Genomic DNA, 23,138 nt, shown 5'->3' with positions numbered 1-23,138 from the left:
CTTTTTACAATATCACATTGCCCCCTCTTAGTATGATCCTGTAACAAAGTCTTATCAATCGATAAACATTTTATTAGGCACCTACTATATGTCAGGTATTGTGCTAAACAACGGCTTACAAAAAGAGGTGAAAAACATTTTCTGCCCTCAAGGAGTCTGCAGTTTAATGGGGGCAACAACATGCAAATGAATATGAGCGAAGCAAGCTATATCCAAGAGGTCACTGTCTGTCCTCTGTTTTCGAAGACCAATGCCATCATGGGACGATGTCTTGACTTGCACATGAATTAGATTTAGGTGATGCAGAGTTGCACAAACTCAGCCTAACTCTTCCACAGTCATCGAAGTCCAGAGGCAACACGAAAGTCAGAACGACTGGAAATAGTCCAGGATGCAGTGGACCAAGCCCTTGGGCACCGCACCGTGCCTGCTTCAGCCGCCCTCATGGTGGTCATTGGAACAAATTGTTCTTATCTGCCTGTTCTGCCAGGGGAAGTCTTCACATGCTTGGGGTAGGCACCCCACCCCAACTCAATAAGCAGTTTGAGGCCTGCTGGTTACCCTCAGTCCAGTTTAGCCCATATGCCAAGACGATTTTCTCCGGGTATGGATACTGCACATGCTACAGCTTCTGGGAGTCACTGATGAAAGTTGGTTGGCAGGTAAACACCAAAGGTGGATGACCGGCCTTGAGAATGGCTTGGCAATCTTTCACACCAGAGGTGCTAGTCCTCCCTGAATACCCATAAACCTCTATGTACAAGACAAATAGGAAAAAATTAACAGAGAAAAAGCACTATAATTAAGAGGGGTTGGGAAAGGCTTTCTGTAAAAGATGGGGTTTGAGTCCTTATCTGGGGCAGTATGGCAGCCACCAAGCCAGGAAGACCAGGGTTCAAGTCCTACCTTGGTTACATATTGGTTCTATAATCCTAGGAAAGTCACTTAACCACTCAATGCTTTAAGCAATTCTCTAAGTTGCAGAGAAGGTACTGAACTATACTGGACTATCTAGCCTCTGACATACCTTCCAATTCTAAATCTATACTCCTTCAAATCCACTTTAAAGTTAGGTTACACATTTGAGGTATTTTTAAACATAACCTTCCCCACAATAGAAGCTGACCATCTATAAATTCCACAAAGCCAAACAAAAGGCACATCTGGACTTTGAGCTGATCCTGGAGAAGGAGTTTTTCCTCATATAGCGTGGTCATTTGCAAATCACTTCACTTCTACTAACCTTTTCTCACAGGTGGTTCTTGTCAGGAAAGACAAAACTTTCAGTTGTTAGAACACGACAAATGGCATTGTAGTTCCAGACTCTGTGTCCTCTCTTTCACCAAAGCAGTAGTAGTCCTTTCCTCTGATGGATTTGGAGATGTAAAGGGATAACAACCTGGAGCGGTTTTACTTTAACACACTCACCAACTCCTTGCTGAAGGCTTTCCTGCATCACCTTTATCCACAATCTAAATGATATACTCATCTTCTGCACATGGTATATGCTTAAGTCGGCCTCCTAGATAAATACTTCTTGAACAACTGATGAATAGGGGTTAATTTGGCTCCAGCTCTTTCACACTGAGGGCTATCGCTGAGATCTGTCGATCAAAGATTGAGTCCACACAGACCCAGGTGTATGCATATATGGGTTTTAACAAACTAACACTCGATTATGAGAGAGAGCAAACAAATTCAAGTGCTTTCAGATTTAGCTAATGAGTAATTTCAAAGATGTCCAAGGAAAGCAAAATAACCTCCATGTGTTGATTTTGAGGATTTCTTTTCATCTGAGGACAAGGAATGTGTTTGGTTTAGAAAAACAGAGCTTTATTATACTTTACATTGTCTTAATGTCCATTAGCCAAAAGAAAAAAGTTGAAAGAAAAACATTCACAATTCCTCTCAATCAAAATTCTAACGCAAGATTTTTTAAAATAGATTAGGTTATTTGTTGGAAGTTATTTTTAAAGCCATTCCGCCATCTTTTAAGTTAGTTTTCCTTCTAAGAGATGATATTTTTACTTTGCTCTTTTTTTTTTTAAAGAAAACAGTTACGCCTTTGGTTAATCTATGCCACCATTTCCCCTTAACTTGCACATTTTTCTAACAATTAGGGCTATCCATAATTGCAACATGTTGCCATTGAAGTTAGTTGATTCCCCCTCATGAGAGATACTTAAACAGAGGCCAGGTAACCGTTTTTTGGATATATCGAGGAGGGATTCTTTTACTGGTATGGGTTGACTAAGGGGTTTCCAAGTTACCTCCTGCCTCAAAAATTCTGTGATTTTTGGATCCTTTGCAAATAATGCTCATAAAGCTAACATATCTCACAGTAATATACATTGGGGCAATTTCAAATGTATTAGGAAACGAATGGCATAAATCTCAGACTAAAGTTGACTTTATTTCCAACTATATTCAATGGTAGGCAGCACCACCTTGTGACAAAAAATAAGAGTGCATCTCATCTGTTCTCCAGACTCCTTGTCTAAGCATCCATAGCATTTTCCAAAGGACTGTGTCATTAATCTGCATTCCAAGTTGCATAATGAAGTACAGATTAAAAGCATTAGGTTTCTTTTTTAATAAACAGATTAAAATGAATCACTGTACGTTTCCTTGATGTTCAAGATGTCTACAGCCCTGCCCCTCGGCACCCCTCGTAGGGACCTCCAGAGGTCCTGCCAGAGCACCACCTTTAGAACTTCTCAAATCTATAGCTGAAGACCAACTGTCAAGAATTCCAAACTCCTATTTGTGCAAGCAGGTTTCTTTCTGCATATACACAATATGACTAAAATTTATAGTAAGTTTAGTTATATAACAAATTTTTAAAAGCCAAATTGGTTTTCCTTTTACATAATGTATATTCTAGTATTTATATTCCCATGGTTTGGCAAGTATACATAGATCATAGTTTCAGAGTCAGAAGGGAACTCAGAAGTCATTTAATCCAGCAACCCCACCATCCAACACACACACACACACACCACATATGCATGCATATATGCATGCACCCACCCCTCCTGCATTTTACAGAGGAGGAAACTTAAGGTGTAGAAAGATAAAAGGACTTGCACAGGGTCACATGTAAGTGGTAGAGCTGGGATTCAAAAGCATGTCCTTTAACTCTAAAAACTTTATCAGGGGTGGAGCCTTGAGGCCACATCTGACCCTCTAGGTCCTCAAGTACAGCCCTTTGACTGAATCCAAACTTCATAGAACAAATTCCCTTCATAAAATGATTTGTTGTGTGAAGTTTGGATTCAGCCAACGGGCTGCACTTGAGGACCTAGAGGGCCAGATGTGGCCTCAAGGGTACAGGTTCCCCACCCCTGCTTTAGGTTTTCCATCTGCCTTCTATCCACTATAACACGTTGCCTCTCCTATACAGCTTTGTCAGGAGCTCATATAATTAAAGAGCTCTTCAACTTCTGCAACTGTATTAAAGTTACTGGCAAATTTTTATTATCATTTGGTAGCTTTTCAGTCGTCTGACTCCTTGTGACTCCATTTGGGCTTTTCTTGACAAAGATGCGAAGTGGTTTGCCATTCCTTCTCCAGCTCATCTTACAGATGAGGAAACTGAGGCAAACCGAGTTAAGCGACTTGCCCAGGGTCACACGGCTAGTAATGGTCTGGAAGCTAGATTTGAACTCAGGAAGAGGAGTCTTCCTGACTCCAAGCTCAGCACTCTATCCATTGTGCCATCTAGCTGCCATGGCAAATCACAATTGGAAAAAAAAATGCTTTACTTAATAGCTATCCTCAACACACTTGAGCAGTCAACAAATACTAGCTGGACACCTATTATGTGCGAGGCTCTGTTCTAGGAATATCATCATGAAAAATGCCACAATGCCTGCCTTCAAGCTTATAACCAGTCAGGTAGTCAACAAGCAATTTTTGGATTCTATGTACCAGGAACCGTGCTAAGTGGGGATACAAAGAAAGGTTAAAAAAAAAACTTAGTCCCAGATCTCCAGAAGTGTACACTCTAATGGGATAAACAAAATATGTAAATATCTCGGTATATAGTGAGTAATCTGAAAGGGGAAAGAATCAGTAGGGGTAGGCACCAGGGAAGGCTTTTTGTGTACTATGGGATTTGAGCTGATCTTGAAGAAAGATAGAGAAACTAAGAGAACAGTAGTGAGGGTGCACAACATTCCAGGCATGGGGAACTCGAGCAAAGGTATAGAAAGAAAAGATGGAGCATCTTCTCCAAGGAATTGCAAATATGTCAGTTTAGCTGAATTGTAATGTGTGTGAATGGGATTAAGGTATAAGAAGCCTGAAAAAGCAAGAGGGATAGATTACAAAAAAGCTTTAAAAAGAGGAATTTCTATTTAATCCTGGAGGTAACAGGGTACCACTGGAGCTCTTTGAGCAAGGACGTGACCTCTGATTTAGGGAAATCATTTTGGCAACTAGATAAAGGATGGATTGGAGTGGGGAAAGACTTGAGGCAGAGAAAACAGTTAGAACACTACTGCAGTAATCCAGTTGGGAGGTGATAAGGTCTGAACAAGGGTGATGGCTATGTGACTGGAATAAAGCGGATGCATAGGAGTGATATACAGGAAGAAATGACAAGATTTGGCAATTTATTAGATATGTAAGGGTGAATGAGAGCAAGAAATTGATGATGACGCTGAGGTATGATTCTGGATGATTAAGAGCATGGGGGTGCCCTCTACAGTAATCGGGAAGTTTGGAATGGGAGAAAGTTTGGGAGAAAGATAATGAGTTATTTTGGACATGTTGAGTTTGAGATGCTTAGCAGACATCAAGCTTGAGAGGTCCAAGAGATATTTGGAGATGTTTGGTAGTGACTCAGCAAAAAGACTAAGGCCAGATATATCGATCTGGGAATCACCTGCACAGACATGATCATTGAACCCATTCCCATGGGAATGAATGAGTGGGCTAATGAGCTCACCAAGTGACAAAGTAAAGAGTAAAGAGGAGGAGGCCAAGGGCAGAGTCTTGGGGGATACCCACAGTTAGAAAGCACGACTTGTGCTTTTGGAAGATTATTTTGGCAGCTATTTGGAAGAACGGAGGGAGGCAGACAGGAAGTCTTAAATTCAATTATGAGGCCATTGTGATAGTCCCAGTGAGAGATAGTGACCATGTGAGTAAAGAAAAGGAACTTATGTAAAATACAGTAGATTATGGAGTATCAAGACTGAAAACTAATGGGCCTGAGGGGGAGAGAAAAGGGAGTTCAGGATGATCGTAAACTTAGGTCAAAGGTGGTGATGCCTTCAAAAGAGGATGAATTTGGAGGGTGGAGAGGTTTAGGGGGACAAGATACTGAGTTCCATATCAGACATGATTGAGGTGACTATGGGATATCTTTAGAAATCAAGCTAGAAATCAAGGTAGGGAAGTGTTTTGCATGGAGATAATAGAATCATTGGGAGCTGACGAAGGGGAAGACAAGGGAAGCTGGATTAGGGAAGATTAAGAATAGAGCATTAGAGAACACTACGGTTAGAGAATTAGATATGTATAATGATCTACCAGATACAGAAGTGATTGGATAGATGAACAGGAAAAAAACAGTATCACAAAAACTAGAGGAAAAAAGGATCCAGGAAGAGTAGTAGTCAGTAGTGGCAAATGCTGCACACAGGTTAAAAAGAGAGAGGGAGAATAAGATTAAGAAAAGGTCATTGGATTTACCAACTAATGAGATCATTAGTAATCTTTGAGAGTTAATTTTAGTTGAGTGGTAGGGTCAGAAGTCATACTGTAAAAGATTGAGAAGTGAGTACAGTACAGACAGCTTTTAATAAGATTTTTCCTCTGAAAAGGATGACCTAGCTATCATGTATAATTACATGTATCTGTACACATACATACATACATATATATATATATAAAGATATAACTATTAATAGATAGAAGGGGTGGCAGGATCAACTGAAGACTCAAGGATGGGGGAAGACTTGGGCATTATACTGACTTAAAATTTAGCTGTCCCACTTCTTCACAGGAAAATAAATCAAGATACTTCAGTGAACATTTTTCTCATTACTATATTCATCAGGGCACATTAGATATGCAGGCAAAATGTTGGGTACAACTCAAGCTTCTAGCTAATGTGGACACAGCAAGACAATATTCAACCAGACAAGCTGCAAGTTAGGGGAATAGAGAGATGAAAAGCAGTTAAAGAGACACCATGATCACAATTCTGCCCTTATGGCCGGAGCTTGATGATGGTGGATGCATTCCTGAAAAGGCTAAAGTTAAGATGGTGGTGCCTGATAAACACATTCAGGATGACATTTTTCCTCTACTTCAGTTACTGGGTTCCAACAAAATGATCCATATGCTACTCAATCACAGATCATTTTATAAGAAACCTAAAAGAAGTCTTAGAAATTTTTTATTTGAGCTATTTCACAGGTACAACAATGAAAAGATGAATCCTAAATGGCTAATATCCATGTGTTGTCCCTTTTAAGTGTGGGGATTATAATTGTCCAATTTGCAAGAAAAACCACTGAGGCAGAGCTCTGAGCCAATGGCATTGTATTAAAGGGTCCATGGTCCCCTCTAATAAAGTGGACTTCAGATCTTCCTCAAGATTTGAGGTGCCCCAGGTCCCCAGGACCTTGTTTTTATAGGGTTTGATACCCAAATATGCAAAAGAGGCATGGTAAAAAACATCTCATTGGTTGATAGACCTTAATTTTGAGGGTCCAAAATGACATAACAGCAGGAAGGGGATGGAAGGGGCAGTCACAGGTTGGGCAAAGCATGGGGCACCTCCACTAAGTTGTCATGAGATGGTCACCTGCTCATGCTGGACAAGACAGAGTGGTCTGGAGATACAAAAGTAAGTTGGGGGACTTTCCAAAGCATCAAGGCATCCTACTCATGATGGGTTTGGACATGGAATTTGAGCAAAACTGGATGGAGATATCTTTGTCAGCGTTCTTGTGGTTGCACAAGCGAGCCTCATAACTTGGTAAACAAGTAGTGAACATGAGATTAAAGTTTAAGGCCCATTCTTTATAAAGGCCTACTATAAAAACATATCTTATCTAATTATCCTTATATGATTTATGTAAAATATCAAACTGATTAATACTGATTGGAACGGAGTAGGGGGACAAATAAATTATTTCTCACATAGGCATTTTCAACATGTAAGTCTTTCCAAAGATACTGTCACAATAGTGTTCATTTACTATTTACTGTATTATCTTTCAACCTATAATCCTAAAAACAACAGTCAACAACAGATTTCCTAGAGAATCTTGAAAAAGGGTTGCCCTATAATAGACTGTGTTAAGAAATAATCTCCTAAGTCTTCCTTGGACAAGACAGATGATATCTTACTTCAACAGACAAAGTAGGAATGTAAGAATCTTCAGCTCTGTTATGCTTCCATTCTGTGACTAGATATCTGGAAGTTCTGTCCTAAAAACACACAGCCTCTCACTAAGTCTTACGTGGGAGAATGAGATTGTATAGTACACTAGATGAGGTCATATATTTGTCTTCTTCACAATATGAAGAGAAAAATGTAAAAAGTAAAAGTAAAAAAGGCCACTTCAATATAAGTTACAGGCAATTCCCATTTCAAACAAAATATAAACCAATTTTAAGGAAAAAAAAGACACTTTATGAAACAAAAGTTATACTTTATTTCAGTCTGATACAAATAGCTCAAGTGAACTGTAATTGTCTGGCAAACACAAAACATTATGAGCTGCACATTTTTCATATTCTTTAAAAACCTTTCATTTTTCTCCTAAAAATATACAGCAAATGCATGATACATCAGGAAAAAAAATCATTAGTAATAAGAACAAAAGGAAATGTAAAGAATTATTAATACTCAATGGGTAGTTTTAAGATTTTTACTACTGAAGCAGATATCAAATTCCCTACATAAGTATGACAGAGAATAGGTTTGTTGCATATTCTAGTATCAACATTTAGACTTAATCCTTCATCTTTCCTCCCTCCATCTTCACTTACTTTGCACCTCTATGATGGACTTACATATTATTTTGCATTATTGTTATGTGTCTTCCACTAAAGTCCTATTCCAATGCCTCATGTTATGGAGGTGACCTCATGTTTTACCAATGGTGGAGCACACATTCTGGTAGCTTCTACCAAGCTGAAAAAGTTCCAATTATGAGTCCAGTTATTGACTGCATGTCAGAGAGGCTCGTCACCAGAGGCCATCAGCTGAGGTTTAGATGGACGACAATTTGCACTGGGGGCAAGAGGTACCTACTCTGACAGAATCGTTGATCCTTTAAGTCTTACTTTGTGCCATATAGCCCACAAGTAAATTTCATGAGGGAAGAGACTGTTTAAATTGTTTTTGTCCTAGCAGTCTGGACAGTGTTGTACAAAGTAAATGCTAAACAAATCTTGGTTGAATTGAACTGAAATTATGTGAAAAACATCAATTAACACTAAGTGGTAACAAAGTATAACAAAAAAAAAAGAAAAGAAAAACAATCCAAAATAGAAATGGAGACTGGTTCCTGGTTTTTGTTGTTGTTTGTTTGTTTTTTGGTCTATTTAATTTTACTAACAGGAGATCAAGAACTAGTTTAATTTGGATTATGAAAACAATTCTTATAAACTAGTTTCCTCAGACTATGGTTACATCTGGTAATTGTAACATAATTTTTCTTATTACTTCACAAAGCAGCACTGTAGATTGATAGATGTTCTATTCCTCCTTCTCTCAATCAACAATCCAAGAAGAAAGTAAAGCTATTCTCTAACATATCAATCCACATGCATATATATATATGTGTATGTTTGTATATATGACTCATATGTATACACAAACACATACATATATATACACATACGTGGTGGGGGGTAAATGTTATCATATATTTTATGAGTTACTACATTCCCAGAAAGTGGTAACATCCTGATAACAACATATTAAAGAATAATGCTGTTAAACTGTATACTGGAGCTGTAACAAAAGGTTTGTAAAGTCTGATAAATTAAGATCTTTGAACCATTATCAGAAAATACTCAAAAATATAGACTCCAATGTCCTAATCTCTTTAATTAATAATCATCCTCTTAAAAGATATTCCACTGCTGTCAACTGCAACACAGGTAATTTTAAAAGGAAGTGTTTAACAAAACAAACTGTTCTTAATATATTCAACTGTAAAATTTCTGCAATGTTTGCTGACTGTTGCATGAATCCTGAGTATTTCAGAGTGTCATTAAATTCAAAAAGCTAACAGAAATTATCTTCTATTTCTTCTGGATACATTCATGTTCATAAAGGGATCGTCGTCATCCTGAAATGACACACAAGTATTATTGTATTGGAAAGCTGTTCATACTTCATTTAAGTTGAAGAGGCAGAATGGCTTACACGGAACAAAGCACCAGGATTCTCTCATGTTCTTTTCACCTGTAGGTTACAGTCTCATTCTTCTAGCTCTAAGGCTGTCTGTGATCACAGAGGAATGAGGCCTTTATTTTCAATTACTCCTCTCAAAAAAAAAATAATATGCTACAGTAAGAATTACTCAGATGATAAAATAAATTAGCTTTTTATCACTGCTTTAAAAAGACTTTACTTGTTTTTTTTAATCTGAGACTACACAGACAAATAAGAAGATTTACATAAACATACATAGTGAGAGATTTATAAGGTAACTAAACTGCTTTCTAACCATATATGGGTATAAAATGAGTTTCAGGACTTCAAAAGTCTCTGCCTCTCTCTCTCTTTGTATAAATACATATATATATATATATATATATATATATATATATATATATATATATATATATATATATATATATATATATATACATACACACATATAACACACACATATGCATTATATACATACACACATACACGCAAGCATAAGGGTATGCATATATGCTATTTTACACGTATATGTATGCATCCATACACCTAAACAGCTATATCTAGTAATATACTAATACTCCATTAGTCAAACTATTCAAAAAGATGACAGGTGTGAATGACCCAAAAGAGCAGATAAATCCTTAAATCCCCTAAAGGCCAAAGGCTTTGTAATATGTTTTTTGTCACCTTATAGTCAAATAAAGATATAATTGTTCTGGGAATCCACATTCAATAAAATTACAGAGAAGACCTAACTCAAGAACTATAATAATGTCCAGTTTCCTTATCTTGTCTTCCTGTTCAACATCTCTAGGGTTCTTTTCAGTTCTGTGATTCTATGATCCATGATCTCCCTGTAACACAATCTAGGCCAAAAATAAAACAGCTAATCTCTTAGACTACAGAAAAGCAACAAGCCAGTAAATCTACCTTCCCTAATAATTTCCGGAACAGGGGCCATTGCTAGGGTATTTGAATTCCAAAAGCTTTTCTTTTTGGGCAATACAGTTAAAGGCAAATAAAGAGAACACTAGATATCATCTAAGTAAGATAATTAAATGACTGCCAATAAACTGTGCTGTCAATAAACCTAAAAGAAAGATTTTTTTGAGATAAGTCCAATGTAAATAACCAGCCTACAGAAACCTGGAGGTTAATTCAGAATGCATAATATGGCTAAGGGCCACAAAAAGTGGAAATGCAATTATAAAATTCCATAATTCATTATTTCTTTTTCTTTTAATTCGGGCAAATTAAGTAAGACATTGTTCCAAAGTGTTTGATAGAAGATAAAAGTGTTGGTTAAGTCTGACTCTATGATGTTAAATGATCTGGCTCATGAACATACAATATGGATCAATGATGGGGGATGAATATTTTCATGTAAGGATGGGCCTAGTAAAATATGGAAAGTATGTCAATAGAATTAATTTTTTTTCAGCTTCAGCAATTAATAGAAATTTTCAAGTACGGTCTAGAGGGGTTACAATCTGCATTGCAGATGCAATATTCACACTGAAGAAATCCTGACTTCTTGAAGAATGAAAATGCAAATACTTTCATAGTTACGATTAACAAAAATCATCTTAAACCAAAGCAGAATTAATTTGCTAATTGTTCTTCCCATTCTGTGAACTTTAGCAAATGGTCAGTTTTGAACTATGACATATACTTACATACAATCTAACCAATAAGAATATCATCAATACACTATATATTTACAACCCAGTATTTTACTAGCGATAGCACTTACTAAACAGTTTCATATCTATGATCCCATGTGATCCTCGCAGAGAAGGATTTTACAGAAGGCTAAATTGAGGTGAAGTGATTTACCCAAGGCTGCTACACAGGCATCTGCACTGACTAAGTGGTTATAAGATAGTCATAAGATGGTCACCTGCTTATGGTGGACAAGAGAAAGTGGTCCAGAGGTACAAAAATAGGTTGGGGGACTTTCCAAAGAATTGAGAAATGCTGATTACCCCACCTGATTAGAGTCAGAGGGCACACTATCATAGGCTCTAAAAATAATTACCCAAGAAAAACACAGCCTGGTGCCAACTAAACATGCTCAAATATACTAACTGAAAAAAACTGGGGAATCAGTCATAGGCTAGAAACAAGTATGAACCCAAGTACTTCCATTCTCTTCTCTCTTACTTCCATTAAGTCCCACCTAAAATCCCATCTCTACAAGAATCTTTCTGGACCTTCTGCAATGCATGTGTTTTTCCTTTGTCTCTAACAGATCCTGTATGTATCTGGTTTGTACAGAGTTGTTTACATATTGTCTCCTCTGTCAGTTCCTTTAGAGCAAGAGATGTTTTCTGTCTTTCTTTTTATGCCCAGCACAGTGCCTGGCATGTAACAGGCATTTAATCAGTGCTTACTGACATGACTATCCTCCCACACCGCAGCTACTTCTTTTCTGAGGTCCTTGTTCAAACTTTCTCTCCACCCTCCGTACTCTTCTTATTCACTACGAGCTAGACAAATAAGCCAAAAGAAGGGAGAGAGGGAAGGACAGAGGGAGGGAGGGGGGAGAGAGGGAAGAAAGGAAAGAAGGAAGGGATGAAGGGAGGAAGGTAAGAAAGGAGGGAGGGAGGGAGGGAAGGAGGGAGAGAGGAAGGAGGAGGAGGAAGTTGCTCATATACTTTAAACACACACAAACATCATGAACGTCAGTGGAATAAAAAGAAGTTATTTTGTCATTTCTTTTAGTAAAAATCTGCAGAGACGTATTTGGGATTTGTTAATTGTACAAATAGAATCAAAGCTATAACAACAATGGTAACTTACGTCATCTGATTCAAAATCAACTCCTTTAGCTGTCTGGCTCTGGGAACTCGTTCTGCTAGATGTAACGCCTGAGAACCTTAAACATTAGAAGAGATGGAATTCATCAAGAGAACTCATTGAAGAACTTTCCACAACAGTTCAGTGGTTATATTCTATGGGAGTAGGGGTGGAGGGAGAGAAAATGCATACACATAAAATTAAGCAGAATAAATACAAAGTAATGAGAAGGAGGGAACCAACAGTTGAGGGATCAAGAAAGGACTCAAGGAGGTGGCATTTGAGCTGGACTTTAAAAGTAAGTGAGGGATGGACCTAGGATGAGAAGTGGGGGAAATCTTTGCATAAATTTCTCTGATAGGCATTTGGTATCCAAGATATCTAAACGATAAATAAATTTATCTGACAAGTAATGTGTAACGCTGATAGCCATTCCCCAGCTGAGAAGGCATCCAAAGATATGAACAAACAGCTCTCAAACAAGTTCCTAATCACTAACAATAAATACAAATTCAAAGCAACCTAAAAAATGGCACGTTCAATTCTGGAGGGGTTGCTTTTGTAAGACATCCTTATATCTTTACCGTCATGTAGCTGACTGAAAGACACAGAGGATACAAGAACCCACTGGGCTTATGTCTGTTGAATCTAAAAAATATTTGATTCAGTACAGCAAAACACTGCCTTAATGGCTCTCCTTCAACATAAGGTGCCTCCTATGCAGATGTGAAGATTCTGCAACAGATTTAACAACAGAGATAATATTATTTAGTTGCCCTCTAGATCTTTAATATCAAGCAAAACATCAAGTGGAGAGAGGCATGCTCTCGAAAGGTGTACGCCACTGTCATGGAGATCTGGTCACAAATTGTGAAATGGCAGAAATATTTCTTTATAATCAGTGAGGTGTAATATCAATTAAGTTGGGTGTCTTTGATTGAGCCTTACTAGGTGCTAACCCCAGGCCCCAAACCCCTATCTATTAGGTGCTAAGCCTATGTGGGTGTGAATTGGGAGCTAAGGTGGGGCTCCAGGTGGGGCCAATGAAGGGAGGTGCTAACTCCAGAGCCAATAGTAAGAGCCTAAGTTCTGGTGGCTCAGATGACGTTTGATGACATCTGAAACTGTATGAAAAGACAGAACAGAGTTATTTGCTTAAGGCTCTCACTCCTGGAGGCACGGGACTCTGGGCAGCCGCTGTAAGGGCCTTCTGGCTGAACTCAGATGTTGTCAGTTTTCTTGGTAACTATGAATTGTATTTGGTCTGTTGATGTTTGTAATTTGTTTGTCTTTGCTCTGAAGTTCAGGGTGCTGGCTTTTTCCCCTCAACTAAGTGAATGACATTTGTATGCTGAATTAAATTGAGATTGTTAACCCCTTAACATTGCTTTCCTTAGTAAAGCAGATCAAAAGAACCTGGGCTTGCAGCGTTTTGTGAGCTGGCTGTTGGTGGTTTTACACCCTCCATAGCAGCTGCTAGCCGGAATGTTGCAGCATGAGATCAGTGACAGTCAGATGTTCCTGTCTGCAGATAACTTTAGGCTAAATGAATTGTGCCACACTAGAACACAGCAGTGTCCTAAATGAGTCCCACAATCACTTAAAGGAATTTAACCTCATGATCTACACAAGAAAAAGCAAATGGATAAAAAATGCTTGTTGTCCAATCTACAATATGTAATTTTGTCAACAACTTATAGAACTGCCCATGAGTATGTTTCTTGAATAAACGCTACAATTAGATAAATGAGCTGGTCTCAGAATTGAAAAGGAGAAGGAAAGTGAGCTAGACTAATCTTAGGAAAGTAAATTCACTTCAACAATCCCAGACTTTTCCATGAAATAAAATCTCATATTTTTAATACCAGAATTTTTCTGGTGATGCTATATGCCTATGAACCATGGGACACTACAATCTCTGAAAATGTGAAGCTGCCAAAAAGAAATGGAGAGGCACACAAAACAAAGGAGAAGCATTATAAAAAATGTTCTCAAAGAAATAAAATATAAAAATAAAAAGATGAGCTGCTCACAAGGTGAAAGTGTAAACAATAGACAACTATCATATTCCAATGGTAACTTTACAATGTTAGGAGAACTTAGGGAAGACTCTTAGCACATTGATTAGATTCACTGTGATGAGCTTAATGGAAGCTATGGATAAAGAGGATGAGCAGGCCTGAATAGGTTGCAATCTGCACCACTGGAAGGAACATCAACATGGATATCATCAGAGAGCCTTTAAAGTATATTGAAGTATCAGTACAATTCCTTCCATCTATGATTGTTGGTTAAATACCACACTCAAAATAAATAAATATTAATTAAATTCATAACATGAAAGGCACTATGCTGAGTTCTGTGAACACAAAGATGTGTGGTCGGTGGGTCATGGAGGGCGTGACACAAGCCACACGAGTCATGAAGGAAGAATTTCAAGAGGCAACAAAGTGGAGAGAGTATATCACACACAAAAGATATGACTTTTGGAAATGGTATAGAGGCGGGGGGAGTGCAAGACAAGATTAGGAAACAGTGTTCTACTTTAAATGGAATGTAGACGGGGAAAGAAATACTGCTGGAGAGGTAGGTTGGAGCAAAATGTGGAGGGGTTTAAATGACTTGGCAGTAATATGGCCAAACCTATGTGCATTAGGAAGATTACTCTGATGTCCGGTAAAAGAGAGACTGGGAAGGAGACAAACCTTAAGCAAGGAATCCAGTTAGGAAATGATTACTATTGCCCAGGGGAAAGAAAAATGAAGACCTGAACTAGGATGGTAGCGGTTTAATGGAAAAGGGAAAGGGCAAGTGCAGGAGACAGATGAGAGGCAGAGTCAGCAGTACCTGGTATCTCCTACCACCATGCCTTTGCACAAGTGGTTCCCCATGTCTAGAAGACACTACCTCCTCTCCTCTGGCTCACTGAAGCCTACCTCTCATCAAGGTATGGCTCAAACATCTACCACCAGGCTGTATTCAATGCTTTTCCAGATCCCAGGGTTACATCTTCATATTACGATGGGGCATTGAAGGAAGAGTTTAGTACAGACTTATTTAGTCACTTTACTGAATAACCAATTGAAGTGGCATTAGAATCCATTTTTACTATTTATGCCTTTATATGATATGATTAAAATTATCTAAGTGTCACGAGCCTCTCTAAGGTAAGGAAGAGATATAGATGAAAGTTTCTAATGTGGTTTTTTTTAGGTTTTCAAACATCTCTTATTCAAAAATGTCATAGCACTTACTTTTTATCTACTTTGGAAGTAGTGGGAAAAATGTCATCTTCCATGTCAGAATCATCATCTTCAATAACCTGAAGTAGGGAAAAATCATCAAAGACTCTTTCAAAAAACTAGATTGCTTGAATAAAAACTAACCACATTACTGAATATTAGATTTTTTTCTAAATAAAAACATATTGCTTCTGAGCCGATAGTAGAGAATTATCATGTTGGTAGCATGATGCTCATAAGAACTTCTGTTCCTCCTCCAATGCCATTCTGCAATTAAAAAAAAAGTCACCCACGCTACTTCCTTTCCTGACCTAAAACAGGTCATTTACATGACCTAGGCACATAAATATCTAAAAATACTGGTTGGAATAGGTATGTGGGAGTGTTCACCCTTTATGTTAATTTCTTGGGAGTTTGACAATCAATCAATGAATAATTCCCATCCAATAACTGAAAAGTGAGATACAAAATTCCTTCCTGTCTGGGGTCCAGACCTGTGATATTTCATCAATGTGGGGAACTCTCAATATGGAAAATTCCTCTACCAATGCAGCTTACAGAAGTTGCCTGGGGTACTGGGAGGTTGGGATTTACCCAGAGCCAAACAGCTAGTATAGCAGGGGCAAAATTTTTACCCACATTTTACTAACTCCAAGGCTGGTTCTCTCTTCAATATACCTGGCAGAGTCTTTAGAGTCTATCTTTAGAAGGAGTAACTATGGCCAATTACTGCCAATAGTTAAAACTTGTTGCTGATGAAGCAAGTTCAGAGTTTCAGTTTCTATAAGGTCCTGTTAGCTTTGCTTAACAGATGGCTACAGACTGCATGTTAACCCTGGCCAACAGGAGGCAGCTTGGTACAGTAGAAAAAGGAAGAGACTTGGAGGAAGAATCATGGAATCAAAACTTAGATCAGAAAGGTTCCTTATAGATTATCCTGTTCAACCTCTACATTTTAGAGATTATATAAGGTCATATGGTAAGTCTAAGAGTCAAGACTAAACACTAGTTCTTCTGAGTCCCAATCTAGGATTATTCCATTATATAAACACAAGCTCTTAGTTCAAGTCCAGCTCTGCCACTTACTAGCTTGTGTGACCTGCAGCAAGAAGTTTAACCTCTCCGAGTTTGCATTCCTTTATCTGTAAAATATTTAACACTACTTACTTCAGAGTGCTGCTTGAGGATTTATTTTGTAAATGCAATGTACCATATAAACCTAAGCTAGTGTTACTACTGTTTCACAAATACATGCTATTGAGTATAAAGCAGACAGGCTGAAAGTATGAGTTGGGTAGTATAGTATAAATCCATTACCATGACCAAAATATACTTTTAAAAATCCTCTCAGTACAGAACACATTTGTACAAGGCAATTAGTGTTCCCATTATAAAAGAAATATACCCTTCTAGTCCCCACAATACCCTCGTTGGTCCAGCTCGTCTATGCTGAGTTTTATACTTTATAAGGGGAAGGATTAGCACATGTTTACTTGACACTAAATGCATAGAATATAAACAATACACATGAAGACAGAGTACATTATTTAATAGTTACCAAACAAGCAATGTAGAAAGCACAAGATGCCGTAGTTTTGTTATGGAGTCTCTTTCCTACTTTTTAATCTACTTACAAAGCTGAGATTTAGTAGATCACAATGTAGAGTACATAAATTGCATAAGAAAAAAGCAACATTTCTTACCTCTGAGTAATTCTTACTGGTGGCACTACGGGTGGGTTGTTGTCGTGCAGATTTAAAGGCTAAAATAAAAAAAATGAAACATACAATGTATGTTTTCTCTCAAAATAACAAAACCGCTTGGTGATTTTCTAAGCCTTGTTTGCCAAGTATCCATTATGACTAATTTTAAAACCATTTGCATCTGAATTAGTCTTTTAATCTGAAGAGTTGAGTCCCTAAGCTGATGTTCTCATGTAAAAATCAATCCACAGTTTATTCAGATATAATAGTAGCAGTTTTTATGAATTGTTTTATCCTGTAACTGCAACACACTTAAAACTGAACCTGATCATCTAATAAAGGTGTAACCAGAAAAACCATGAAATATCCAGTTGGAGAAACCTAAAAACAGGCTTGGTACAGGTGTTTCTATCCTTCCTCTTGGCTCAACAGAAGGTAGCATAGATTCTGCCAGCCTCTATATTCCTCTCTTTATCAAATTAACACTGATTTTTCTGGAAAATATTAAAAAATATGGCCCAACAGAAAAACACCTTCTTTTGATACATATTACGAATGCTCCAGTGGTTCCCCATCGCCTCTATGATAAAATATAAACTCCTCTTACTTTTAAAAGCCTTCACAGCCTGCCTCCAACCCAGCCTCAATATACATTACTCCACTTCCCATACTCTACAATCTGTCTAGCCAAACTGATCTCTCTGGTTGCTTACATATGGTAGTCTATCTCCTGTTTCCATGACTGCGCTCGCCATCCCACCTGCAATACCCTTCTTTCTTGATTCTGCCTCTCTGTTCAAAATTCTCCAGGGGTTTGGGGTGAGGATGAGAGGTGAATGGTAGGAGAAGAAAAGTGCAAGGGAAGCTGCAAACCTCTTTGAGGGTAAAGAGGCAGTCCCTAAACACTGCGTATAGTAACATTGCCAAGAACAAGTTATACCCAACATGTCGACACGCTGTTTGATTGGTTTATAGGGCAGAAGGAAAGAAGTGCTCTGATTGACTAGTGACACCTACAAAAGTGCAGCTTTTTCAAAGGAAAACTGAGAAACCTAGAAAACAAAATCAATGACAAGGAAGAAAATATGGGAGAAAGCGACAGAAATAGGGTAGCAACTGGATGTTAGCATGAAGATATGAAACAAAAAGGTATCCTTATAGTGAAGAAAGCTGATGATAGAAACAAGTGAGATTTTTAATAACTATGTGGCAATGTGGGACACAGAAACCTGGGTCTCAATGTTAGAGTCCAGAAAGCATCACTGGTAAGAGGTAAGCCATTCTATAGAGTACACTAGCTTTCATACCAGCAGCACCCATCCTAAATATCTATTCTGATTTTCCTCTAATGAAAAAGCTAGTGTGGTACAGTGGAAAGAATGCTAAATATGGAGTGAAAGGACATGTCTATGAAACCCACTTACTACCTGCAGAACATTGGGAAAATCTTTTAACTTCTCTAGGTCTCAATGTCCTTACCTATTAAATTGGGGAGTTAAATTATATGATCCTTCCATCTCTAAATATAAGATGCTAGAAAAAGGGTAGTAGCTTTAAAAAGCCATGGAACTTCAAAAGAAAAAATCAGATATCTATATATGGGGGTGGGGTGGGAGGGAAGGGACAGAAGGGAAGAGAATAAGTACATAGTATCAACTATGTGCCAAGCACTTTGCTAAGTGCTTTGTTATAAATATTATCTCATTTGATCCTCACAACAACCCTGTGAGGTAAGTGTTATTATTAACTCCATTTTACAGCTGAGGAAACTGAGGCCAACAGAAGCTAAGTAACCTGCCCAGGATCACATAGCTAGAAAATGTCTGAGGCTGGACTCAAACTCAGGGCTTCCTGACTTCAGGCCCAACACTCTCTCTACTGTACCACCAGCTACCTCTACTACATGGCACAAAAAGGGAATATATTAATCAATTAATGTAATATTGATTCGTTACCCCATCATTTTAAGAAAAAAGAAGCTGTTTAAATAGAATCGAGATGATCTAAAGTGCCAGGGGATGCATTGTTGCCGTTTGTCCTTCATTCTTGAAGAGGACTATTATCCCACGGCACAGTACCTAACACTATTGTGTCTGAATAGATTTCAGTGGAAAAGATTTGAAGGTTATCTTCTCTCTGTCCTGCCCAATGCTTACTGAAAAAGCAAAAGATTTTTATAAACTGCAGCTGACTGCTGTATGCATTTCCAGAAGGGCAGCTTTGGTTTTTCACAATGAGACATGGCATTTAAGCCCAGACAGATGTAGTGAAAATAATCAAGAAAATAACGATGCTGCAGAAGAATTCTGACTATTTTAGGGAATATATACATACATACATACATATGTGTGTGTGTGTGTGTGTGTGTGTACACATATATGTATTTTGAGGGGCACACTATATCCCCTAATAGTTTTGTAATATTGATGAAACCAGTTTGATTTGGCACTTCTTGTGAATTTCTAATTTGGTGGATGCAATAAATAAAATTTCCTGGGGTTGTGCAAAAAACAGGTAAGTGAGATGTTACATGGGAGGCTATGATAATAGCACATGCAAAAAATAAAATCTATGATGATTAGAAAATATCATAATCTTAAGAGCTTTCAAAGATATCAAATGTTTTTCTTTTGTTTAAAAGAACACAAGTGAATGCATGGATAGACAATTTTTTTCTAAAGATATCACATTTAAGTATCATTTCAGAACTTTAAGGTTTACCTGAGCATAACAAAATCCTTCCCCTTAGAATTTTCCAAGCACTACTTTACTCTACATTAATGAGAAAGAAACGAACAGGCTCTAGACCAAGGACCTTAAATTCAAATTATATATTTAAGTTAATAGCATTCAATTTAGCAATTTTCTGCTATACCAGTCATACTACCAAGTGGTCATTTGACAGAGCTATATAGAAAATACTGACAAAACACTGATGAGGTTTATTTGGTAGGAATAAAATGTAAAAAATTTCAGAGATTTTTAAAAAAAAAGAACAAACAAGGCCTAGTATTGCCATATATCAAGCCATATTATTAAAAAGTAGTCATAAAAAACAATTTTCTATGGATTAAAAATTGAAAAGTAGGTCTACATAACAGAATAGATAAGAAAGACCTATAAGCTAAGAAGCACAGTAGCCCAGGGTTAAGTAACCCTAGAAAACAAACTGCTCAAAGGAAAGACTCCCTATTCCATAAAAACTAATAGAAAAACTAGAAAGGTTGGTAGAAAATGGGTACAGATCTGCCTCTCTATACCACATATTACAATAAGCTCCAAAAGGGTAAGTAACCTAAGGTCACATCATAAAAAATTAGAAAACAGAAAAGCTGACATTCTACATCTATGTTAAGAGGAGAATTCACAACAAAACAAGGAACAGAGACAACAAAAAACAAAACAGACAATTTGTATTACACAAAATTAAAAACCTTTTGCACAAACAAAACTGGTGCAGCTAAAGTACAAAAAGAAGCTAAGTGGATTAGAAAGTAGATCAACCATATCTGAAACAAATCTAATGCCCAAGATATATAAGGAACTGAAACAAGTATATAAGACTAGGACTCACTTCCCAATAGGTAAGTGGCCAAAGGATGTGAACAGTTTGCAAAAGAAGAATTGCAAATTATTAATAATCATATGAAAAATGTTCCAAATCACTAATAATAACAAATACAAATTAAACAACTCTGAGAAGGTCAAAAACAAAAATGTTCTATATTGTCAAAATATTCAAAGGTAAATTTTTTTTTGTTGTAACAAAACAAAATGAGTGGCCTATCAATTGGGAAATGGCTGAACAAATTGTGGTAGAGGAATGTAATGAATTATCATATCATAAGAAGCAATAAATACAAGGAATTCAGAGAAACATGGGAAGACTTTAGGCAATGAAAAGTAAGCAGAACCAGGCAAATAATATACTCAATTATTAGAATAATATAAGTAAAAGCAATACTAAAAGGCAGCCAAAAACTCAATTAATTGTAATGACTAATTTCCCATCCCTAAGAACTCAAGCTAAGCCATACCTGCCTGCTCTCAATAAAGAGGTGGGGAATGAAAGATGTGGAATACACCATCGGACATGGGTGTGTTGTACAAGAGATCATTTTTCAAGTATAGGATGTAGTAGATGGCCAGAAAAGCCCTTCCCAAATCTTAAATTCTATGAAAGTAGTGTCTTAATCCATATATACATGCAAACATATATACATACATATGTATGTGTATATATGTATACACACACACGTGAACACTTTTTATGGTGGCAACCAACTGGAAAATTAGGGGATGCTCACCAACTGAGGAATTTGTTAACAAAATATGTTATATGATTAGAACAGAACATTATTAGGCTGTGAGAAATAACAAAATGGACAGTTTCAGAGAAATCTGGGAAAACCTGTAGGCATCAATGAAGAGTGAACTGAGCAGAAGCAGAGAAATAATTTATACTAAAACAACAACAATGTAAAAATGAACAATGTTGAGAGACTTAGGAATTCTGATCAATGCAATGACCAATTGTGACTACAGAGCAGTGATGGTGAAAAATGATACCAATTCCTTTAAAAGATAAGTAATGGACTAAATATTTTTGGACATGGCCAACGTGAGATTTTTGGTTTGACTATTGAATATTTGTTACAAGAGTTTTGTTTTTCTTTTTTTTTTTTCCTTCAGTGGGAGAGAGGTATACGAGAGGATAAAAAAAATAAATATTTGTTAATTGAAAAAAATATAATTTAAAAAAGATGCCTTAAAATCATTTTCTAGCAGTTTCATAATAGGTATGATTTGTCCCTTCACCTAAATTAAAAGCCAGTCTTCTACTTCTTTTGACAAAGGCAAAAAAGCAAAGGCAGCAAAAGAGAGGCAGAGAAGAAAGAAAAGAGTAGTTTGAAAAACAGAAAGTAAAATGGTAAGAATATGATTCTGCATCACTAACATAATGGGCCACTTCCATTAAAATGCAAAACAATTTGCTTCTGAGTTTTCTCTCTCCTTTCCACAGTATTCTATAAGGACACTTCTTTTTTACTTGCCAATTCCCTATCCCCCTTCAGGGTAGCTTCAAAAGAAAGACAGCAATTTACTAACAATTTCTTTATTTGACCCATACCACTTCTTTCCTCACTTAGAACACAAATTTCAGAAGATGTGTTTTAAAGTAGGTTTGCTTAAGGCACTTAGTATACCACAGCTATAATTGCAAGGAAATTTAAAATTCATTAAACTTAATTCTGAAATGAACTCCTATCTAATTAAAACTCATTCTTCAAAGAGCCATCATCCAATATCAGAGGAAATAAGTTAAATTATCAATACCACTAAATTTAATCATATGGATGAAAAGGAAAAGACAAAAGCATACCAGTGTTTCTAAACTACAAATTAATGAAACATTAATTTTCATAATTACCGCAAACACTATCAATAAACCTAAAACTCAACAAAGATCAAATTCCATATTAAGCTGTTTCAGCTACACAGCCTCTTCCCAAAAGAATGTCATCTCTCTTTTTAATGATTAGCTGTGCCAATTTGTGACACTTTTTGTGACACTGTAATTAGTCTCTTGGCTCTGTGTATTATCTATGAAAAATACAACCCTTGTTTACATTATAACTCGGTGACATGGCAATATTCACTGAGGAGTTTCTCTGAAAATCTCATTGGCATACTAGTCAGATTCAGAAATGATTCGACAACAGAATGTGAGCAATACTTACTGTTAATATCTTAAGAGGAACAAAACACAGGTCCCTTCTCCTCTTTCCAGGCATTAAAGGACATGGCAAAATTGCAAATATAAAAATAAGAGATCATGTAGCATCATGTTCATTTTAAGACTTAAAAAACTGAGGCCCAGATAAGTTAAATGACTTGACCAAGGTCACACAAATGAGTTAGTGAAAGAACTGGGATTAGAAACTACTTCTAATGCAATTCTCCATAGGTGAGTGAGTTTCCAAA

At 37.0% G+C, this 23,138-nt stretch overlaps 1 protein-coding gene across 2 annotated transcripts in view; it reads right to left on the bottom strand.

The window, feature by feature from the left end:
• Positions 1 to 7,652: 7,652 nt before the first annotated feature.
• Positions 7,653 to 23,138, bottom strand: part of MRE11 (MRE11 homolog, double strand break repair nuclease) — a 68,555-nt gene continuing 53,069 nt past the window's right edge. Inside the window, exons 17-20 of one of the 2 annotated variants that reach the window (XM_036743333.1) lie at positions 17,154 to 17,212; positions 15,463 to 15,530; positions 12,212 to 12,287; positions 7,653 to 9,323 (exon numbers count right to left, since the gene is read on the bottom strand). In XM_036743333.1, the coding sequence (XP_036599228.1) occupies positions 9,270 to 9,323; positions 12,212 to 12,287; positions 15,463 to 15,530; positions 17,154 to 17,212 (257 nt within the window). In that variant the 3' untranslated portion in view covers positions 7,653 to 9,269. The remainder of the gene's footprint in view (positions 9,324 to 12,211; positions 12,288 to 15,462; positions 15,531 to 17,153; positions 17,213 to 23,138) is intronic. The other variant, XM_036743334.1, reaches the window with a different exon arrangement.

Source organism: Trichosurus vulpecula, chromosome 2 (assembly GCF_011100635.1).
Source record: "Trichosurus vulpecula isolate mTriVul1 chromosome 2, mTriVul1.pri, whole genome shotgun sequence".
In the NCBI taxonomy this organism is placed as follows: Eukaryota; Metazoa; Chordata; class Mammalia; order Diprotodontia; family Phalangeridae; genus Trichosurus; species Trichosurus vulpecula.
The sequence above is the reverse complement of the archived record's forward strand: the minus strand, read 5'-3'. Positions and strand labels throughout refer to the sequence as shown.